Genomic DNA, 21833 nt, shown 5'->3' with positions numbered 1-21833 from the left:
CCATAACGTTTCTTGATAAGTCACTGCTAAAATAGTTTGATGATGAACATTTTCATTGCGGTGTTTTTGTGGCTAAGGTTTTCCCAAAAGATTATAGCTACTGCAGACTTCCTTCACGGCTACATTTGAGGAGACCAAAACAAGGTGCTATGAACTAACCTCTTTTTCAGTTCTTGAGGTTCTATATTCAGATTTTGTGGAGTCTTCTCAATCTGCTACTAAGGAAAAAATTTCTGGTCAGAACTTTCTCATCTTGAAAAACAAGCTGAGGCTTCTTCTCATCAAAGGAGTATGGAATTTGGTAAGAGGAAAAGACAAGCAATTGTCCTCTGATGATGAAGTGGAAATTATAACTTGGGAACATCTCAACGACAAATCTCTTTCCCTCATTGGTTCAACCTTGACTGATCGAGTTATTCATCACCTGAATTTTGGTTCCAGTGCACCTGTATTGTGGAACGAAGCTAGAGCTTCTATTTGGTTCCTGAAATTTGGATTTCGTTCCTAGGGTGCCCTGCCTAGATTAGGTTTCCAAAAAGGACTCTGTGAACCTTTTGCAGCCATTATGAGTATGCAAAGCTATCTTATTTTCTTGTCAGTGCGAACCTCTCAAAGGTATCTATGATGTTTTGAGCTAATTCTGGGATATCCCATATTCTGTACCTATCCAAGGATGTCCTACTGCATGAGAGACCATAAGCCTATGATTTATCCTTAACAATATGAGGCATTTCCTTGAGGGGGGATTTGTTGGGAATATTAAGGAACTGCCTCTTCTATAGGCACCTAGAGTGCTAGTTTTGTAGTAGTTAGTGTGTGCGCTGCCATGTGGCACTTTTCTATTATCCCATATAGTTGGGTGACTTTGTATCTTTTGTACTTCACTTCTATCATGAATAAATTACACCAGCTAGTTATCAAGCCTCTCTATGAGTACAAGCTTCCATCTTATAACCTAATTGAGCTTGAGACTTAACTGAGTAGTTTAGTTTCTTCATCATGTCTGTCATGTCTTCATGCCTCCATAGCTTGTCTCCTGTTTTGTTTTCATGCTTTCTAGATTATATTGGACCTCATGTTCCAACACTCCTAGACCTCTAAGTTGGTCATATATCCATGCTGCATGATGAGCCTTTGAGCCATACTAGTTGAGCCTTTGAGTCTACACCATGCTCACTAGCCTCTGAGCCATGCTCACTTGCCTCTGAGTTAGCATGGGAGCCATGTCTAGTTCTAGACCGTCATTGCATAGTTCAAGATCGCCGAAGCAGCATGCTTCGCAAACTTTTCCAAGAAACTGTAGCTTCGAAATCCCAATTTCCATATTCTAATTCCTGAGATCTAACAAGTACTTGAAATTAACATGACCATATCTCTTGTGCCATTTTGCAAGTAGTGGCATCTATTGCAGTTGAGCTGACATGGCATGCTTATTTGGTACTATAGCTAGCATTTTGTATAAGCGCCCTTCCTTGACACCTTTTGCTACTAGTTGACATCTTTTGGATTTGTCTCTGATAGTGCATTCATCTCCGTTGCAGATGACTCGATAATTGTGTTCTGTCATTTGACCTATTGACAAGAGGTTCTTGCTGAGCTTCGAAACGTAGAGCACATCTTTCACCAATCCTTTCGTACTAGTGAAATTGTTCATAGGGATAACACCTCTCCCTTGGACTGGATTTGGTGTATTGTCTGCTGTGTAGATGACATTCTTCTATCCTTCTAATGGTTTCCATTCTTGATGATTTGTCATGTGAGATGATGCACCGCTGTCGATGTACCAAGGATCCTATTCCACTTGGTCGACTTGATAACTGTAATCCTCTTTGGGATTGAAATCAGAGTCTAGGTACATTGTATCAGTCTGATGCATTTCCTCGCTTGCAAGAAATATATTTCCATGTTCATTTGCAAAATGACCATGACTAGAATGTCCACCACGATGATTTCCTTTGCCCCGCGAAAATTGCCTCGATTGTTGCTGGACTGACCGCCTTGGTTGTACTGCTTCTTGTGGCAATCTCTTTCATAGTGTCCAAACTTGTGACAGTAGTTGCATTGGATGTTTGACACGCTGGTGGATGCATTTCCTCGTCCTTGAAATCTTCCTCGGTTGGAATGATTTCCTCTTTGTTGATTATGATGTTACTGAGGATGATGTTGATGCTGATTCTGGCTTTGCTGATGATGACCACTTTTCTGATATGATCTACCTCTACCTCTGCCTTTGCCTCTGCTTCTGTCTGAAGCTGTGAATGCCTGATCATTAGAATGACCTTTGCGTTCTTGAATTGCCTATATCCTGAATCAAGCCTCAAGCCTCTTTGGTTATGTAAGTACTTTCCTTTGGTTGTTCATTTCTTTCTAGCATTTCCTTTTCCTTTGCTTTCCATTTCCATTTAATTATGTTTGCTATCTAGCCTAGCCTAGCATGCCTCCTATCTAGTTCCATTAGACTCTCCATCTGCACCTCCAATGTAATGGTTGTCTCTCCTATTAGGATGAGACGAGGTAATGAGGTCAGTACTTAGTCACCCCACTAGCTCCTAGTTAGCTGGGATATAAGATCATATGGAGCCTTTTATAAAACAAGGCGTATAATAAATGAGTACATTCATTTTGGGACTATCTAGACAGAGTATCATTATAGACACAACACACTCACTCATAAAATCACATTGAGTTGCAGCTTGGATCTTTTCCTAAATTTGTTTGTCTATGGACTTGAAGTCAATGTTATGCACAAAGATCTACAAGACTTAGGTCAATTAGAGCATTGCAACCACACTTTGTGTTCATCTGGCTTGGATGAGGAGGATTTGGGAAAGAGGGAGTGTCCTAAAGGTGAGGGGTGAGGGGAAAAGGGAGTGTCTTGGGCATCTCTTGGTGTGTCTAGTCCTCCTAGGGAAATCGTGAGCAAGGTGCTAGAATTGCTTGCAAATATAGCACTAACTTTGGTAACCTGTAGCCTCCATCCTGCTCTTCCAATGAGACTTAAGTGGAGTTTACTGGCTTACATACATTTCTTAAGGATCTCCTTGGCTTATTTTATTTGAGATATGAATATACCATCATCTTGCTGCCAGTATTCAATACCCAAGAAATAATGTAATAAGCCCAAATTTTGTCATATCAAATTTGAAAGTCAAATCTGTCTGTATTCCTGCAATTAAATCCTCATTATTTCCTTTGAGAGTATATCATCAACATCCGGATAAGGATGTATTTCAGGGGGATCACTTTGAAAGCCCTTAGACAAAAAATAGGCAAGTATCTGATGATACCAAGCCGTGGTGCTTGCTTCGACAGCATACCTTAAGTTCCTATCCTGGTACTTCAAAACCTTGGGTTTGCTTGACATAAACCTTCTTAGTCAAATCTCCATAAAGGAAAGGAGTTTTAACATTTGTTTCAAAAACATTCCAATGAGTCCATTCTTCCCTTCTGGAAGATCTACCAAGTTCCAAGTACCAATTTTTTATGATTGCATTGTATTCTTCTAAATGGCACTATCCAAATGGTCTGACCATGATCATCTTCAAAAGTAAGTGGTTCAACCACATCTGTGCTGGCCACATAAATCCAGAATTTGCCAGCCTTATAAGCAATGCGTGAGATCATGGTACCAAAGATCCTTTCAAAGCAGATATTCCAAAGCCATTAATTATGTGTACTAGCAAGGATGTTTTGTGTTTCCTACTTAAGTACATGCAGTATCTATATTTTCATAAATTTTCATGGTACATACCTCATCAAAGGACTCAAAAATGTCAATACTTGGCTGGTGGATGGTGCAGACAACAGTTCTCCCCGTGTCGACTGTATTTCGAACAGTGCGCATGACAATGGCTGCTGCTCGAGCATCCAATCCCGAAGTTGGCTCATCCATGAAAATTATGGATGGGTTGGCAACAAGTTCCACAGCAATGGTTAGACGTTTCCTTTGTTCAGTTGAAAGGCCACTGGTACCTGGAAGTCCAACTAATGCATATTTAAGAGAATCCAGCTCAACCAGCTGCATCACCTCTTCCACAAAGGCCTGAAATATCAGACACATATATTATTGTTACATTGCTCAGGATAATTTAGGTTCCAAGAAATACAAAAGTGTAGAGGTGCTCACCTGGCACATGTGACCGTCAACTGCTGTTGATAGCCTTAGCCAGGAAGAGTATATCAGAGATTCATGGACTGTAAGCTGTGGAGAATGGATATCTGTTTGCTCAACGTAGCCTGACACACGGGCAAAAGTCCATTGCCTTTTAGGATATCCTGATATTCGTATATCGCCCTCAACATATCCACCTGTCTTTCTTCCAGCAAGCACATCCATCAACGTAGTCTTTCCAGCACCACTGACACCCACAAGGGCTGTGAGTACACCTGGCCTAAAAGCACCACTAACATTTTGTAGTAGCTGCAACCTATCAAGTCTCACGTCTCCACCTCTCAGCTCCTGAACAAAATATAAAAAATTTATACCTCAACTCTTGGGAAAGATCTATGTTCTATGCTCCATTTCAAAAGGTAAAGAGCAAAAATTGGATAACTTACTGGAGGTATATCAACATAGTAGCAAACATTATGGAAGGTTAAGGATAGAGGTTGAAAGGGTAATGTCAGGGATGCCCTTGTACCATCCTTCCTGTTGGATTGCAGTGGATATACATCCACAGGAGGTTGGTTTTGCCCATTGTGCAGGATATTTGCTGCAGAAAAAGAGTTCAGAATAATGACGAAATGCATAGTCTGATGAGTTTTCTAAACATTATCCTGTTCTATTGGATTTTTATAGAGAAACAACAACTTTTCTTTGTTTATGTCAGGATTTCTGGAGTCACTAATCTCACCCTTAGCAATGAATGTGTACTCTGTTCCAGGCTGGATGTTAACTTCTTCTTTGTTATTTACCTTTTCCTTAGAGATCACAGCCTGAGGCTTTCCCAAGGCTGCATGCCCAATGAAAGTTTTAGACAATGGAGGTCTTCGCTGCATGATTAAAACAGACTCACACAAAGTCTAAGTATTAAAATGAACTGTACATGAAAAATTAGAGATGTAGCTTACGGTTAAGATAGCGGAGGGTGAATGTCACTAAAAAATTGAATAAGAATATGTACCCAACAAGTACACCAGCAGCAACCCAGTACCAATATCCTTCTTTTTGCAGTCCTCGGGATTCAAGAATGTTCAGATAAAGAGCTTGATTTCCGTTTGGACTCAACTATATTCCAGAGATAGAAACACAACATAATAATCAGACCACAACATGTAGAAGTGATTTTATTGTAGAATAACAACAATTACTTCATCATCTATCAAAACTTCCTTTAGTATAATTGCTAAATTTCAGGGCTACAATTTTTTGTTCCTTGTAGAATCATGACCTTATCCCACCGTGGGGCGAGAAACTCATTGACTGCTATTGCATTCTGTGCATAAGAGAGAGGAGATATCCAGAATGCCCAAATCCACCATGGACGGATGCTGTCTGTTAACAGAAAATCCAATATCATAACCAATGAGGATAAAAGAGACAAGGTTGATTGCACAACAATAACTTTACTTCTATGACCTTACTGGTTCTTTTCCTCCCCTTGCATGCTCATTCCCCTTTCCCTGCTACTGCTATCTTTTATTAGATTCCCTGTATGTTTACTGATTGTACATGCTCATTTATTGATCTTGTGCAGACATCTTTTCTTGTTTTTCATCATCTTAGTTTTTTTGCTTGATACCGATTCGAGTTTCCTTGTCTGTGATTTTTAAGGTATTTGTCATTTCATTTCTGCTCTTATGTATTTCCCTTACTTGTGCATGTATGCTCGCATTCTTCTTCATATAAAAGATTAAATATTACTAGGTTTCTTTGTACTTCCTCCAGTTTTCCTTTTCCACATGTTTATGCTTGTGCTCAGTATTTTTTGTGTTTTTTTTTGTTCACTTCTCCCCCTTTTTTTCTGATGTAGTGGATGAAGTATGAATGAAAACCGCAAGAGCAAGGTCAAATGCGGGAGTACATCATGCAATGCATGAGGAAAAAACAGCTCAAAATGAGATAATTAAAAACCAAGGCGGAGGCTGAAAATGCCATCTCAACCTTGAGGGAGACTCATAGAGGAAAGGAGATCCTCTCCAAACTCTGAAAAAAGTAACTCTCCTGGCAGTGACTGCTGTGGAGGATCGCTGCATGCTCGCCCATATGGCCATCAGAGTGTGTACTGTGTCAGCCCAAATATTGGCCATAGCTTGGGAAGAGTGAATCTAGATACCCTCCATAGCCTCTATACACTTGGCTCTCCAAATATGCCAAGCTGCAATGCTAGCCAGAATCTCCTAAGACGTGTCTAATGAGCGCTAGATCTGGATCATTTCCCTCAAAAAACACCTGAGGGCCAATGAGAGATAGCCAAACCACTGAACCCTAGGTCATATAGAAAGGTGCTGTATGAAAGATACTGAAAATCCTAGCAACACCTTTCCAAATTGTCCTCGCCTGTCTGCAATCCCAAAGGCAATGCTGTACTGACTCAACTGCAATGTGCAAACGAGGACAAGTAGGGTCAGCCCCGAACCTGGATATCCACAGGTTCACTGCAATCCTCCATAAATAGAAAGCCAAAAGAAAAGAGTGATGTTTCTATTCCTAAGGGATTTTCAGAGCCTACGCCGAAAGTTTTTCCGCACAATTGCAGAAATCTGAAAACTATCCCAATGAGGTGCTCTAGAGGGCCTCCAACCTCTACTGCTAAGTTGAAATCTCCGGGCATTTCTAATAGTAAAGCGAAAGAAAGGGAAGCTCTTCTCTTGGTGCCCCTCATCAATCCATTCCCACTCCCTTGGGTCCTACTGTAAGAACCTAATAGGGGATCCACCATATAACTAGAGTCTCCAAGACCCCAGCGCAAGGAGAAGAGGATCAGGGTCAAGATACCACTGTGAGTCCCTACCCCACTCCATGAAACCTGCAATCCTGGTAGGCTGAAAGGCAACCTCCAAAAGAATATCATCAGAAGATCTGATAAGTCTGCCTCTTGAGACTAAACATCAAAGACTAGGGTGTCCTCATGTGCATCTTGCAGGGCAATAATCTGTAACGGAATGCCCGTCCCTGAAAACGCTCCCCACCAAGTGGACTCTGTGGTCATCATGTCATCTGTGTCAATCCACTCTGACGGAATGGCTGCCTGTATCTGCTGTATCCTGATTGCACTCCCTCTGAGGTGGCCAACTGCTATAAGTCTCTAATCCTCTGGAAGTCTCATAAAGGCCTGCCAGGTGCCTATTGTAGAAGCAAGTCCCCTCTCCCATCTAGATCACTGCATATAATGTGGCACTCCAAGTGGCCTACCATGGTCATCCAAAATTGAGTCATTCCACATGACTGGCTGCTTGTGAATTTCTTAATGAGAGGTGGGTGAAACTCTACGAAGCGTATTTCTGAAGCAGCCCCATGCTTTCAGAATAGCAGCCATGAGTGGGGAAGGGGGAGATTTGAGATGGGTTGAAGTAAAGATCCATCTGCTGCTGTCCATCCAATCTCCCCCATGAGATGGCGTACAAGAAGTAATGCTGCATGAGAAAAAATCTTTCCAAGGCTCCTATCCAGGCATCAATCCGCGTACTACGAACTTGCAGAGCAAGGCCACACACTGCAAGTTCGGGTCAATAATATTGAGACCTCCTTCTCCTCTGGGGAGAATGAGGGTCTTCCAAGCCACCTTGGCTACAACATTTGAGGAGCCATCTAAACTGCTTCATAGGAAGTTCCAGATAGGTCTCATGAGCTGAGCGATACAACCTCTAGATCTACACCAACATGAGCAAACGAACCAGACAGTGGCCAATAATACTTGGTTCACAACCAAAACTCTGGATGCAAGGTCAAGTCTGGCTGAACTCCAAAAGATGAGTTTCCTCCTGATACTCTCTAACATGGGAGCAAACTACTGTGCCAAAGACAGATGCACACCCCAACCTAGCATCCCAAATATCTAACAGAGACTCCCCTCTGAATCCAAGTGAACCCTATGTCATTCCCCCAGTCTAGAGTATCCTCATCATCACTGATCCAAAAGCCATTGGATTTGTTCCAATTAATGTGTGCACCTACTACAATACAAAACAAATCCAATGCCTACCTAAATGATGTCAGTGTCTGTGGAGTGGCATCCAAAAAAACAGCCATTGTGTGGATAAAAATGTAAATATGTTTTTCACTTGTTGCATGCTGATGGGTAGGTGCATAGCTATGTACATAGCTAGTTGGTGGTGGCTTTGAGCTATGGACACTCTCATAAAAGACTCTACACTGATGTAGATATTTTCTTGAGATGGTAGATACTTCTACGGGGACTTTTGGGAAATGATGAAATGCAATGTGGTTGTCCAGAGCAAGGGTGTCCAGTGTGTGGTCAAGTGAAATGTTTTTGGAGTCATGTAAAGTCAAGTCATGAATGGTTTTTTTAATATTTTCCTGAGTCAACACGTTCTTGGATGTTACGGGAATTTGATATGTTTTGGTGCCCATGTTAGCAGAAACACTCATAAGAGCTCTCTCTCTCTCTCTCTACACACAGCTAGGACCTACATGTCGGGTTGGACCCCCCCGAAGGTATTTTATTTCTTGAAGAGAGAATCTGTTACAAGAGTTTAGCGTAGAGCTTCCTGATACAAAATCCAGAACGTGAATGAATGAATCATTACATGAGCTCTGAGGCTCCCTTTCTTGGCAACAAGCCACTTGTCAATTTCTACATTACTTTCCTAATTACATGCCACTAAGGGCAAATCTGGAGTCTTCGAAGCACTTGGTCATGCGAACCGCCTCCTAGACTTTGATTAGGCTCCCGTAGCGCTTAGGAAAATAACTCTTCCTAGTATCTGCAACAATTAATTAAAGCACACCACCATGGCACCCATTAATTGTTAGTGCTTTGCATGCAAACAACACATTATGGACTAGTTCTAGTCACGGTGGGCATCCCCACTGAACACATGTGCACACATAACAAATATAAAAATATATATTTATTCTCTGGTTGACCAGAGTCAACACTCTTGATCATAATTAAGGAGCTTTGACCAAGGGTCGATGCGCCTTAATTATGGAGAAGCAAGGAGGAAGGAAGACTTTGATACCATATGATGAGACATGGTAGCTAGCTAGGAACGAATGGAAATATGGAAACCATAATGAAAGGCAAAATGGAAAGGAAGAAAAGTACAAGTGCAAGGCAATAACCAAAATACTCACAATGTATTGATAGCTTGATGTTGACTGATATCTTAAGACTCAAGATAAGTACAACACTATATAGGGTGACACTAGACTCTAGAAAGCCATAGTGTATATGGGATAACTCCCAATATGACACATGGCATGTCTAGGACTCATAGACTATAAAACACCCCCTAGACACCTAGTACACTCATTTTTGACTCACTTTGGCTTTATATACAATCCAGGTAAGTGTTACTAAATAACCACTCTAGCATCATCTATGGCCTGAGTGTCAGGATCTGCTATAAGAAGGGAGGCATAGAAATCGGTGGCAACCTGCAAGACGGCATCTGGATGTGTCTGAAGAACTCCGCATGAGTCAACAAGCTGTGAAACGCTCTCCCTACTATGTCTGGGACAAGAGTAGAGAAGAACTGCTTGTTGACCCTACCGCCCATCTAAGTCCAAAATGACTCTCTGGCATGAAAGGCATACTCTGCTCTCTAATCTGAAAGCGACTGCTGCTGAGCCCTTGCTGCAGCAAGGCGCTCCTAAATCCAAGCATCTGTAGGCCTCTTCTAATCCTCCATCTGGAGGGCAGCCAACTGTTGGCGGATACCTATCTCACGCCTGAGGATCTCACCCCTCCTGATACGAGCAACTGAAAGATAAAAGTCACTAATATAAGAGAGGGCTGCGGCTAAGTTTGAAGGAGAAAGCTACCCATCCTACATATGAGATACCTAGGTCCTCAACCCTGTCTCTGTAAGGCCTCCTCTGCATAAAAGGCATCTGAAATCCTAACACTGGCAGAGCGGCCCCTCACATGAGAATCTGTGACCATCAGAACAACTGGAAAATGATCTGAAGTGGACACCCCAGCTGCAATGCACACAGTACTACCTCTGTCAAGAGCCCAATCATCCACATAACAATCCGTGCGTGTAGAGGCATCTGCAATCTCCTGTTCGACCAAGAAAACATGAGAGAATGTGGCTGAGTGTGAAAAGCATCATCGTGCCAAGCATCCCTGCCACTGTACTGAAAAAGGAAGGCATCCCAAGTTGCTCTCTCTAGGGAGTGAATACCACCTTTCCTACCACCCTTTTGTCTGAGGGCATTTCAACCATGTTGAAATCGCTCCCTATAATCCAAGCATCTGCAATATGTGACCAAGAGAGCAGGTCCTTCCAAAAAAGGAACATGATCCCCTCTAGAATTTGGTGCATAAAGGTTTAAAAGACCAACCTTATGCCCACCAATCAAAAGTGTAATCTAGTGAGCTCTGGAAGGGACTATGATCATGTGTCCAATCACTAAGGGGAGTATAGAAGAAGAAACAGAGATGCAAGTACCTCCCCTGGTGCCCAAGGCGGGTGACCAAAAAGTATGGTCTGAAAGAAGCTTATCCTTGAGATCCAATTTGTGTTCCTGAATCATTAGAATATCCATGGGTCCCCTAGTAACACCTAGATGAAGTTGCCTATGGCGGCGGTGAGGTACATCCCCGAGGCCCTGAACGTTCTAACTAACAATCCTCATCTGCGAGAGGAGGAGGATGGATGGAAGATCCTGCCCGACCTAGTAGTGGAGAAAACCCTCTCCTGTGAAAAGTTGAGGAGGGAATTCAACTGAGGATAGCACACCCACACCTGTTGAGGGTGAAAATCAGTCCATAGATATCTGAAAGATGTGCTCCCCGAGCATAGAGGGTACAAACTCCTCCTCTGCCTCAAACTCAGGAAAGTCTGCCAGAACGAAAAATGAATTCCTTCGAAGTACCTCTGGTGCAGGAGTGCGAAGGAGCCCTGCGAAAGGAGGAGTGGAACCAATAATCCCTTACCTCTGTTAGATGTAGACAAGAACTTAGCATGCTACATGACCTTGGTCTGAATTTGCATGACCTCGGCCATGACTTTGGCATTGTTCTCAAGTAAGGCACGGGTCTCTACCGAGAGGATCTCCCTAGGTGAGCGCTCCTACACATGAATACCTGAAGGGGTAGGAGCAGTCTCATCTGCACGTGGAACCAGAACAGGAATGTCTCCTGCTTGAAGAGACGGGTCCTATAAGAAAACAATACAACGTCTGTGCTCAATAGATAACAGGATCTCGTACGCAAGAGAGAAAACAGATAGTATGGAGAATCAAAAATTTGATTACTGTAGAATTGATACAATAAATGGCGCTGCCTCCCAGCCGTGCGCTCCTGTGAGAGAAGCTTCGATGGCGTGCCAGAAACAGTAGAAGACGGAGGCTGGATGCTAAGGAATCAGGGTTGCTGTAGCCAGTGATGAAATGAGCTTCACGGGCTTGCTCTTATATAGCCATTAGTCGTAGTCGGTTAGACCCAATTAGGTGACCAACCCAATCCGTCCAAAACGGTCGACTGGGGGTCGGTCCCAAAATAGGCCACCGACCACACGATAGAACCGTGGCATAAAATAGAGCAACTAACCTACGGCGGCCCATAGCCATCCGGGATCATCTGAGACTCCAAACGGGCCCCGCAACCCGAGAGTGGTGGGCTGCCCCGAGAAATGCTTCGTCTACCCTCAGTGCGGTCAGTCATGGGATGCCTTTTCGCACTTGCATGTAGCCTTGTTGGCAGTGTGCCAACTCCGTCCAGCCATCCGGCCACACATGGCCCCCATCTGGTGTCCAAACCAGGACCTACCGGATAACCGAGCTACTCAAATGCATTCTCCTCATATGGGGGGCTTACAAGGAGAGTTAGCTGGTTCCCGCGTAGTTACATGAGAGTGGAACATTGATATCTAACAGGTCCGTGGCGCCATCAATGGTAGCCTGAGGTGGAACTGGCTCCCCAACTCTGACAGGCACCCAACGAGGGATGATCGAAACAGGACGTACTGACTGTCCTATCCGTGCTAAAGAAGTACCGGGATGAGAGGCTGATGGTCTTGGCTGCACTGTAGAAGTGCCAGGATGAGAGGCTAGCAGTCCTGGCTGTGAAGTTGAAGGTCTAGTAGCGCGTGAAGTGGTAGGAGCTAGTCGTTGGGAAGGTCTAGGTAGGGTGAAGCTATGAGGCGCACCCTGAAGATGCAAGACATCGAATGGAATCAAAAGGAAAAGCAAGACTAGGAAAGCATAATGGAAATGAAATAATGCGAGAAAGAAATATACAACTAAGCAAAGCACTTACATGATCAAGAAAGGCATGAGGCTTGATGAAAATAACAATGAAAGTACAATACCTTTATAGGATAGGCACACACACTCTAAGTGTCAAATGTATATGGGATAAGTCTCATAGTGACACATGGCACTCTAGGATATAAAGTAGTATAGTACTACTCTAGAACACACTAAAAGTCACTCAAATTGACTCCATTTCCTAACACCCCCCCATGGAGGAAAGGTGAGGGACTACTGGAACAGCCATTTTGTCCTCGTCATCTGGGCAACATTTCAAATTGGAGAGTTGTTGAACTAAAGATTGAATTTTTGCTATATGCGCACTCAAAGTATGAGACTCTTCCATTTTTAGCTTATAAAATTGCATTTTTAGAAATACCTTGGAATTGGTGATCTTGTTACCAAATATATTCTCAAGGCGTGCCCAAATCTCCTTTGCCTTGGACTTGAAGTCGATGTGATGAATCAAAAAAATCATCTGGGCAAAGCCCGATGATTGCGATGGCCCTCGAATTGTGTTGCTTCCAAATCTTTCGTGTTTGAAGCTCCGTTGATGCCTCAAGTGCTTCATCATCTTCGATGGCATCCCAAACATCCTTCTTCATGAGAAGGAGTTGCACTTTTTTTTGCCATGTGGGAAATCCATCCCCCTTGAATTTGTCTACAAGGAGAGAGTTGGTGGAAAGTGAACCCATAAAGTTGACAGCTAGGAGAGAGAAGAGTGATGGATAGAATGAAGGGCACAAGAGAGCTGAGGGAGAAATGGAGGGCTGAGGAAGAAATGGGAGAAATGGTGGGCAAAAGGAAAAAAAAATGATGGCGGGCACAATGGAGATGTAGGAGAGTAAGAAATGGTGGGCAGAATATGGGCACCAACTTGTGGGCAGCAGCTCCAAGAGAATGTCAGAGGCCGAAGGAGCAAATGGCAAGCTGGAGCAGAGGTCAACGATGAAGAGAATGGACAGCTCTACGTTGAGCTGGCTGCATCATGCTTGGGCTGTCAAATCATTGAGCTCTAGAACAAAATTCGCGTGCAGAAACAAATTTTGTCACTTCTTGCAAGGGCTGCAACTTTTCACAAAAAACTCAGATTGCAATGATGTAAGAACAAAATTTGTAGTACTCAAGGTCCTCTATAACTTTGCTGAAGATACAAAGCCATGATTCTGCTTCTAGATCCGGATAGAAGCATCACATCGTCCGCAGGTCATAGAAAGATGTAGCTAAAGGAAGGAGAAGAGAGGTGGCAGATCATGGCATGGAGAAGAGAGCTCTAGATGGAATTGGAGAAGCCATTCCTCCAAGGGGAATGAGGGAGAGAGGCTTCAATGTTCTCAATCTCTTACCTCAACCTCTTGGAAGATAGTCTAGCTCTGATACCATATGAAGATGCAAGACATGGAATGGAATGGAAAGGAAAAGCAAGACTAGGAAAGTATAAAGGAAATGAAATAATGCGAGAAAGAAATATACAACTAAGCAAAGTACTTACATGATCAAGAAAGGCATGAGGCTTGATGAAAATAACAATGAAAGTACAATGCCTTTATAGGATAGGCACACACACTCTAAGTGTCAAATGTATATGGGATAAGTCCCATAGTGACACATGGCACTCTAGGATATAAAGTAGTATAGTACTACTCTAGAACACACTAAAAGTCACTCAAATTGACTCCATTTCCTAACACATCCGTGGATCTTTTAAGTCTTTTCTTCTTTCTTTTCCTTGCGCAATCTCTAGCAAAGTACCCAAGGGTCCTGCAAAGCCTACACTGATCCTATCTGCCTGCTGCAATCTTGACTCTCTGTCTGAAGAAGGAGCCATCTGGACGTTGAAGCATAATGTGGTCATCCGAGATATTAGGGTCAGAGACAATGACCCTAATACGCGGTACCCCATCGGACCTGACTGCCTCTGGTGCTGAAGAAGGCATCTCAGGGAGAGGGGGGATCTTAGTAACCACCCCAAAGGTAGCTCCAATGGAATGTAGAAGTCAATGGTACACCTGAAGAAGGCCGCGAAATCAGATGAAGAGTGATGTCGTCCGGCTATCCTCCTTGACAGGATCAAACCCCAATGAAAAAGGGGTTTAAAAAATCCTCTTGGAGCTCAATGCTAACGGGCTAGCCTGAAGCACTGTATCTGTTACCTCTGAGAAGTCAATAACAATCTGGAAGAAACCTCGCCCAAGTAGATGAACATCTGTGAAGTGCCCTATGAGGTGTCTAGGTAGAGCAGCGAGGATCCACTGTAACCTGAAAGGGTGGGACCCATGGATGCGAGCAAAGAGTGATGTCGAGCTCTCCTGCTCTGTATCCTTTTTGAGCTACTGCAACTCATCTTTTGAAAAGGTGATGGTTTTCACGACCGGTGGAAGCGGGCGAGGATTGGCTGAAGGCAGAGCCATCGTCAATCGGGGTGGAAAGGCCGACTCGAACACTAATGAGCTCCGTCCGACTGAAAAAACGCTGAGGATATAGAAGAAGATGAGGGTGAGATGCAGAAGAGGAAGAAGGTAGGGGGTGGGGGGGGAGGCTGAAAAGGAGAGGTTTATATGGGGGGGGGGAGGGGTGGAAGGGAGGAGAGGGGATGAAGGAGGAGGGGAGGGGAGAGGTAGAGGGGCTGAAGGGGTTGGAGAGGAGAGGAGGGAGGAGGGGGGGGAGGGGAAGGGGGGAGGGGCTGAAGGGGTAGAGTTAGGGGGTAGAGGTTGGGGGAGGGGGTAGGGGTTGGGGTGGCGGAGAGAAGGTGCAAGGGTTGGGGTTGGGGTGGCGGGGGGCAAAGGGTGGGGGTAGGGCTGAGGTGGCGGGGGGGAAAGGGCGAGGGTAGAGGGCTAGGGAGAGGGTTGAGGGAGCAGGGGTAGAGGGCGGGGGAGAGGGCTGAGAGAGCGAGGGAGAGAAGCAGGTATAGAGTGCGGGGGAGGGGGCTGAGCTGTGGGAGAAGGGGCGGGTGTAGAGGGCGGGAGAGAGGGCTGAGGGAGTGGGGGAAGGGGACTGAGGAAGGGAGGCAAGGAGAGGCTGAGGGAGGAGGGAGAGGTGAGGCGGGGAGGGGAGGAGAGGGGGCAGCTAGGGAGTCGGGGAGGAGCAGCAACTCCTGGTGGGGCTGACCAATTTGATCAAATGCTTAAGTACCTTTTGAGTGTACTTTCCTTGTGTCATCTCTCCATATTTCTATACCAAGAAAATCATGGAGTTCTCCCATATCCTTAATGTCAAACTTTGAGGTGATCTGACTCTTTGTTTCTAAGATGAGATGTCCATTGGAGCCGGTGATGATCAAGTTATCAACATAGAGCACTATCTTCTGTAGTCTTTCTGATGTAAAGAGATGGATTTGAATTTGATGGCTGAAAACCAGATGTCTGAAAGTGACAATGAATCCTCGCATTCCATGCACGAGGAGCCTATTTCAAACCATAAAGTGATTTATGCAACCTGCAGACCTTTTGTTCCATCCCAGTAGCATCATATCCTGGAGGTTGTATTACATGATTTCCTCTTCTAGAAAACCATTGAGGAAGGCATTCTTCACATCCATCTGGTGGATGGGCCAATCAAAGTGAGCTGCAAGAGCTATGGCTATCCTGATGGTAGTCATCTTTGCAACTGGTGCAAAGGTCTCCGCATAATCTGTGCCACTCAGGGACTTGCACTGCATCTTTAAAGGAGGTTGGCTCATCAAACTCCATCACTTTGACCATGAATGCATAGTTGCTCTTGTAGATCCACCTTTCAGGTGTATTTTGATCACGAGCAGATCTCCTGAGATTGAAAGTGGAACTTTCATGAATCTTGATGATGACCGTGGTATTTGCTATATCCATTATGTCAAGAACCTTTTCTTTGCCTTTACTTTGAGTGGTCACTGTGGATTGCATACTATTTGACTCTACAGGCAAAGAAATCTGATGTATCACTGGCGCTGCTGGCTGAGGCGGAGTAGAAACTGTAGTCGGACTGTCAAAGTATGATGAAGCCTCGTCAATGATAACATCCCTGGATATAATCAACTTCTGCTTGACTGGATTATAGAGTCGGTCCTTCGACTCTACAGCATATGCAAGAAAAACACACTTGATTGATTTGACATCAAGTTTAGTCCTAAGTGCGTCAGGAACATGAGCATAATAAAGAGAGCCAAATACTCTCAAGTGATCAATAGAGGGCTTAGTTTTTGCAAATGCCTCTTCTCGTGTTATATCTTGCAATGAAGCAGTGGGACTCCTGTTCATCAAGTACACATATGTGTCACATGCCTCGGCCCAATACTGTCTTGGAACATTCTTCTCATCAAGCATGCATCTAGATGACTCTGCAATCACCCTATTCTTTTGTTCACCAACCCCATTTCGGTGAGGGGTATACCTACATGTGAACTGACGTGTGATGCCATACCGTCTGCAAAAGGCATTGATTTCTGTGGACTTTTATTCACCTCCATTGTCACAACGGAGGATCTTTAGGTACTTGCCGGTCTGCTTTTCTACCAAGGCTTTGAAGTCTTTGAAAAGTGTGAAATGCATCAGACTTCTGTTTCAAGAAGAAGATCCAAGTCTCCTTTGAGTAATCATCGACAAAGGTCATGAAGTTCAAAGCCTTGCCAAGAGACGGTATAGTAGTCTAACCCCATAGATCTGAATGAATGATCTGAAGAACATGGGTACTTTGAGTTGAAGATCTTGGAAAGGGCTATCTATGCTGCTTACCCATGCAACAAGTCTCACATACATCTTTTTGAAAGTATAACTATGGAAGCCCCTATACCATGTGGAAGACCCTATAATCAAAAAATCAAATGAAGGGCCTAGATTGAGGCACATTTTGGAGGGTGTAGATGGAGGCATTGAGATCAATGGTTGAGATCAATGGCATTGTGAATTTGAGCGCCTTTTTCTTACATCTCCACCCTTGGATCTCCTTGAGATCAATGGCCCGGATTCCAACGCCTTTTCCTTGCATCTCCACCCTTAGATCTATTTCTAGATGGATGGCTTAAAATGAGCCCCTTTCTCTTTTGATCTCATCCATTAGATCCTTACCATTTTAAAGGGTTTGAATGATTCTTCTATCCTTTGATGGTATCCATTGGATCTACACCTTGATCTTATGGCTTAGAGTGTTCTACCACAAATTTGAATGTATCTCTTGGATTGTAGATGAGATCAATGGCTGGGAGTGAAGATCATGGGTCTAAACCATGGGTGAGAGATCTTCCCACCCATAAATGCTCAACATGTCCTTTTGTACACCTCAATGTACCATTGTCCCACACAAAGGAGCACTCTCATGGTACACCTCAAATCCCTCTCTAATCCCTTGGAATTAGGAAACACTAATTGGAGGTCCTTTTGAGACCCCATATCTCCCGTAATGTTTGATTTTGTGGGGTGTGTCATCCCCCATCATGACGTTCTCTTTTGGTTCCGGTTGGTTAGAGAACCATTCTTTCTCAGGTGTCATGTGGTTGCTCGCACCAAAGTCAAAACACCATGTGTCCTCATCCTTCTGTATTTGAGATGTGGACTGCGATATGAGAACTTTGTGTTGATAGTCCTGAGAGTTGTCTTCATCATAGGCATAGTGGGTGGATTGCTATTGATGATTGCCTCGATGAGGGTTGTGAGACCTATTTGACTAGCCCACATTGCCTAACTCCCTTTGTTTCTTTCTGCATTCTGGTTCCCAACAGCCTGGAATGCCGCAATAGTTGCAATTTCCCTCGCGTCTAGGAGCACTTCCTTGATTTCCTCCTCTTCCATAGTTACCTCTATCTCTGGGATTCCATGTCCCCCTCTGCACGGGAGGACCATGACTCTGATTCGATGAAGATGGAGACTGTCTGCCCTAGTACTAACCTCTGTCTTGATTGCTAGAGCGTTCGAAATTCTTTCCTTTTCCTTTGTACGACCCTCTTGCACCGCCTCTTGCTGTGAAGAAAGTATCATGATTCTTCGAATCTATTTTGAGACCACGTCTCAATTGCTCCTACATGAGCATGTTTGACATGAGTTGAAATGCTGGAGGTGCATCTCGAGTGACTAATGCGGTCACAAACTGTCCATAATCTGATCCAAGTCCATTGATGGAAAGATGGACTAGTCTTTCTTGTTTGACCTCGTGTCTAAGTGATTAGAGCTGATCGCCAAGGTCCTTCAATCTGAGTAAGAAGTCAGGACTGAAGGTATAGAAACGGAATGGAAAGGAAATGGAAAGGTTGGAAATGAAGAGACAAGTGCAAAGCAATGATAACCAAAGTACTCACATGAATAGATAGCTTGATGTTGACTGATATCAAAAGACTCAAGACAAGTACATCACTATATAGTGTGACACTAGACTCTAGAAAACACACAATGTATATGGGATAAGTCCCATAGTGACATGTGGCACTCTAGGATATAAAGTAGAATGGTGTCTACTAACATACACTAGAAACACCACCTAGAGACCTAGTACACTCCAAATAACTCACACTTTGACTTCATATTCTAACAAGGACCTGATTCATTTGGAAGCATTGGATTGTTTTTCAGTTGATTCTCCAACAAGAGAATACGTGACATGTTGTTGGCATTATACCTCCTTTCCAAAGCTTTCCAAGTAAGTACAACTGAGGTTCGAACGATATGAAAAAGCAGCAAAATAGACTTTATCTTCATTAGGTTTGTGCTGGGTTTGGAGAGGATGTGATCTGATCAGGAGTGGTGCCGATGAAGATGTTTCTGCAAATACTGCAAACTGAATCTCAAATTTTAGAATTGATGTAACAGGTGCATAGAGCGCGAGCTGGCGAGCGATTTTGGTTTTTGGAGCATCTCCGAATTCCACCTGCATCAAAAGATAATGCTCGCGGAAGAATATGACCTCAAGGGTGCTAAAAGATGACTAATGATGTGGCTTGTGGGTGCATATGGTGAAGCACAGTGTGCCTGTGAAGGAATTACTGTGCTTGGGTGTCACTATGCCACGTGGCACAACTTTTTTTCATGAAAAAGACTTCTATTAAGTAAGAACAAAAACCCGCGAGAGCAAGCTCAAAGCGGAATACATCATGAAATCATGAGGATAATTAAAAACCCCCTCAAAGTGAGGTGGAAAGAAACCAAGGCTGAGGCTGAAAGTGCCATCTCAACCCTGTAGTAGATTCAGAGAAGAAAGGAGAATCCTTCCATTCCCTGAAGAAAGAAGCCCTCCTAGCTGAGGCTGCACGGGAGTCCCCCTGCATACCCGTCCATACGGCCATCAGAGTGTGTACGATGTCTGTCCAGATACTAGCCAATGTGTGCGAGGGATGAACCTGAGTACCCTCCATAGCCTCTGTGCATCTGGATCTCCAGATATGCCAGGCTGCTATGCTCGCTATAATCTCCCAAGAAGTATCCACAGAGGCATGTACAGCTGTAAAAGGACGGTGTGTAACCACATCCAACGAGCAGAGCTCAACCCGATGATGTCGAACTGAAATGGCCCGGGAGGAGTCAAGTCCCTCATAGAAAACCTGAGGTCCTGTAAGAGAAAGCCAAGCCACCGAGCCCCAAGTCATAAAGAGTGGGGAATGGGCAAAGTGACTGAAGATCCTGGCTATCCCCATCCAAATCAATCTCGCCTGTCTGCAATCCCATAAGCAATGCTGAATAGACTTCGAAGCAGAAAGGCAACGAGGGCAAGTAGGGTCGGCTCCGAATCTGGACCTCCAAAGGTTTACTGCAATCCCTCCATGAATAGAAAGCCAAAAGAAGATAGTGATCTTTCTATTCCTGTGGGATTTCCAGAGCCTCCTCCAGAAGTACCTCTGCTGATCCGCAGTAATACCAAAAGTCTCCCAATGAGGAACTCTGGAGGGTCTCCAACCTCTACTACTGAGCTGAAATCTCCTGGCATTACTGACCGTGTAACGAAAGAAGGGGATGGTCTTCTCTCGATGCCCCGCGTCAATCCACTCCCACTCTCCGGGGTCCCACTGTAAATACCTGATGGGAACTCCTCCATAGAGCCAAAGTCTCCAAGACCCGGTGGAGAGTAATTGGGGGTCAGGGTCTAAGAACCACTCTAAATCTGATCCCTGCATCAAAAGGCCTACGACCCTGATAGGCTGAAAAGCAGACTCAAGCAATATATCATCTGTAGATCTGAGCAATCTGCCACCATCCTGGACACTGAAAACCAAAGTATCCTCCTGTGCACCTCGGAAGGCTAAGACCTGAAGTGGAACCCCGCCTCTCGAGAAAGTACCTGCCCAAGTGGAGATAGTGAGAGGCATATCATCTGTGTCTATCCAAGCCTCTGGAAGGGCTGACTCAATCTGCAAGATCCTCCCTGCACTCCCTCTGAGATGTCCTGTCAACCCTGACTTGGTTTCCTCTGGAAGCCTACGGAAGGCTTTCCAAGATCCCAAAGAAGAAGCAGGTCCCCTCTCCCACCTGGCCCACTGCATGTAGAGTGAGGCACCCAGTGGTCTGCCACGATCATCTAAAATACTGTCGTTCCACATGATGGGCTGCCTGTCAATCTCTTCCCGGGAGGAAGGAGGAATCCTCCGAAGAGAGCTTCTGAAACTAGCCCAAGCTTTCAGAATGGCAACCATGAGAGGGGATGAAGGTGATCTGAGGTGTGCTGAGGTGAAAATCCACCTAACACTGCTCATCCAGTCTCCTCCTGAGGAAGGTGTGCACCTCTGTATGCTGCTGATAAGAAAGTCCTTCCACGGTTCCTGTCCTGGCATAAGTCCTCGCACCACTATCTTGCAAAGTAAGGCTCTGCACTGTAAATCTGGATCAATAATATTGAGACCCCCATCCTGTGTAGGGAGGATGAGGGTCTCCCAAGCCACTCTGGCTAAGGCATCTGCTGTGCCATCAAGCCCACTCCAGAGAAAGTTCCTGATCGGTCTTCTGAGCTGAATGATGCAGTCCCTAGAACGGCACCAACATGAACAAATAAACCAGGCCGTGGCCAAGAGGACCTGGTTGATCACCACAACTCTAGAGGCAAGATCCAGCTTGGCTGAGCTCCAAAAGAGAAGCTTCCTTCTGATGCTCTCCAACACGGGAGCAAACTGCTGCGTGGTAGAAATACCCAAGCCGACCTGGCAGCCCAAATACCTGATAGGCACACCCCTCTGAACCCAAGTGAACCCTATGTCAAGTCCCCAAACTGGAGTGTCCTCATCACTGATCCAAAAGCCATTGGATTTATGCCAATTTATCTGCGCCCCTGCCGCCAAGCAAAATAAATCCAATGCTGTCCTGAAAGAAGTCAATGTCTGTGGAGAGGCATCCAAATAAATCGCTGTGTCATCAGCCAACTCACTGTCAAGCAGCTCCTCTTCTCTTCTGATAGGAAGTCTCAGCCCAAAGATGTCAGCTTGAGATCTAACATAGATGCTCATAGCTTCGGCCACGAATAAAAAAAGGAAAGGAGCAAGGGGGCATCCCTGACGGACTGATCT

General features: G+C 44.5%; 1 protein-coding gene across 6 annotated transcripts in view; it reads right to left on the bottom strand.

Annotated features, from left to right (window-relative positions):
* Positions 1–21833, bottom strand: part of ABCG31 (pleiotropic drug resistance 3) — a 52401-nt gene that overhangs the window by 19358 nt on the left and 11210 nt on the right. The window contains exons 9-14 of one of the 6 annotated variants that reach the window (XM_087375714.1): positions 5391–5494; positions 5071–5227; positions 4854–4952; positions 4558–4712; positions 4127–4459; positions 3752–4042 (exon numbers count right to left, since the gene is read on the bottom strand). In XM_087375714.1, coding sequence (XP_087231840.1) covers positions 3752–4042; positions 4127–4459; positions 4558–4712; positions 4854–4952; positions 5071–5227; positions 5391–5494 — 1139 coding nt within the window. Of the gene's footprint in view, positions 1–3751; positions 4043–4126; positions 4460–4557; positions 4753–4853; positions 4953–5070; positions 5228–5390; positions 5495–21833 lie in introns of all 6 variants that reach the window. The other 5 variants (XM_087375717.1, XM_087375719.1, XM_087375715.1 and 2 more) reach the window with 5 other exon arrangements.

The sequence above is a fragment of the Dipteris shenzhenensis genome, chromosome 6 (genome assembly GCF_047967505.1).
Source record: "Dipteris shenzhenensis isolate YYH24624 ecotype China chromosome 6, Dip_SZ_1.0, whole genome shotgun sequence".
NCBI lineage: Eukaryota > Viridiplantae > Streptophyta > Polypodiopsida > Gleicheniales > Dipteridaceae > Dipteris > Dipteris shenzhenensis.
This window is presented reverse-complemented; position numbering and strand designations above follow the sequence as displayed.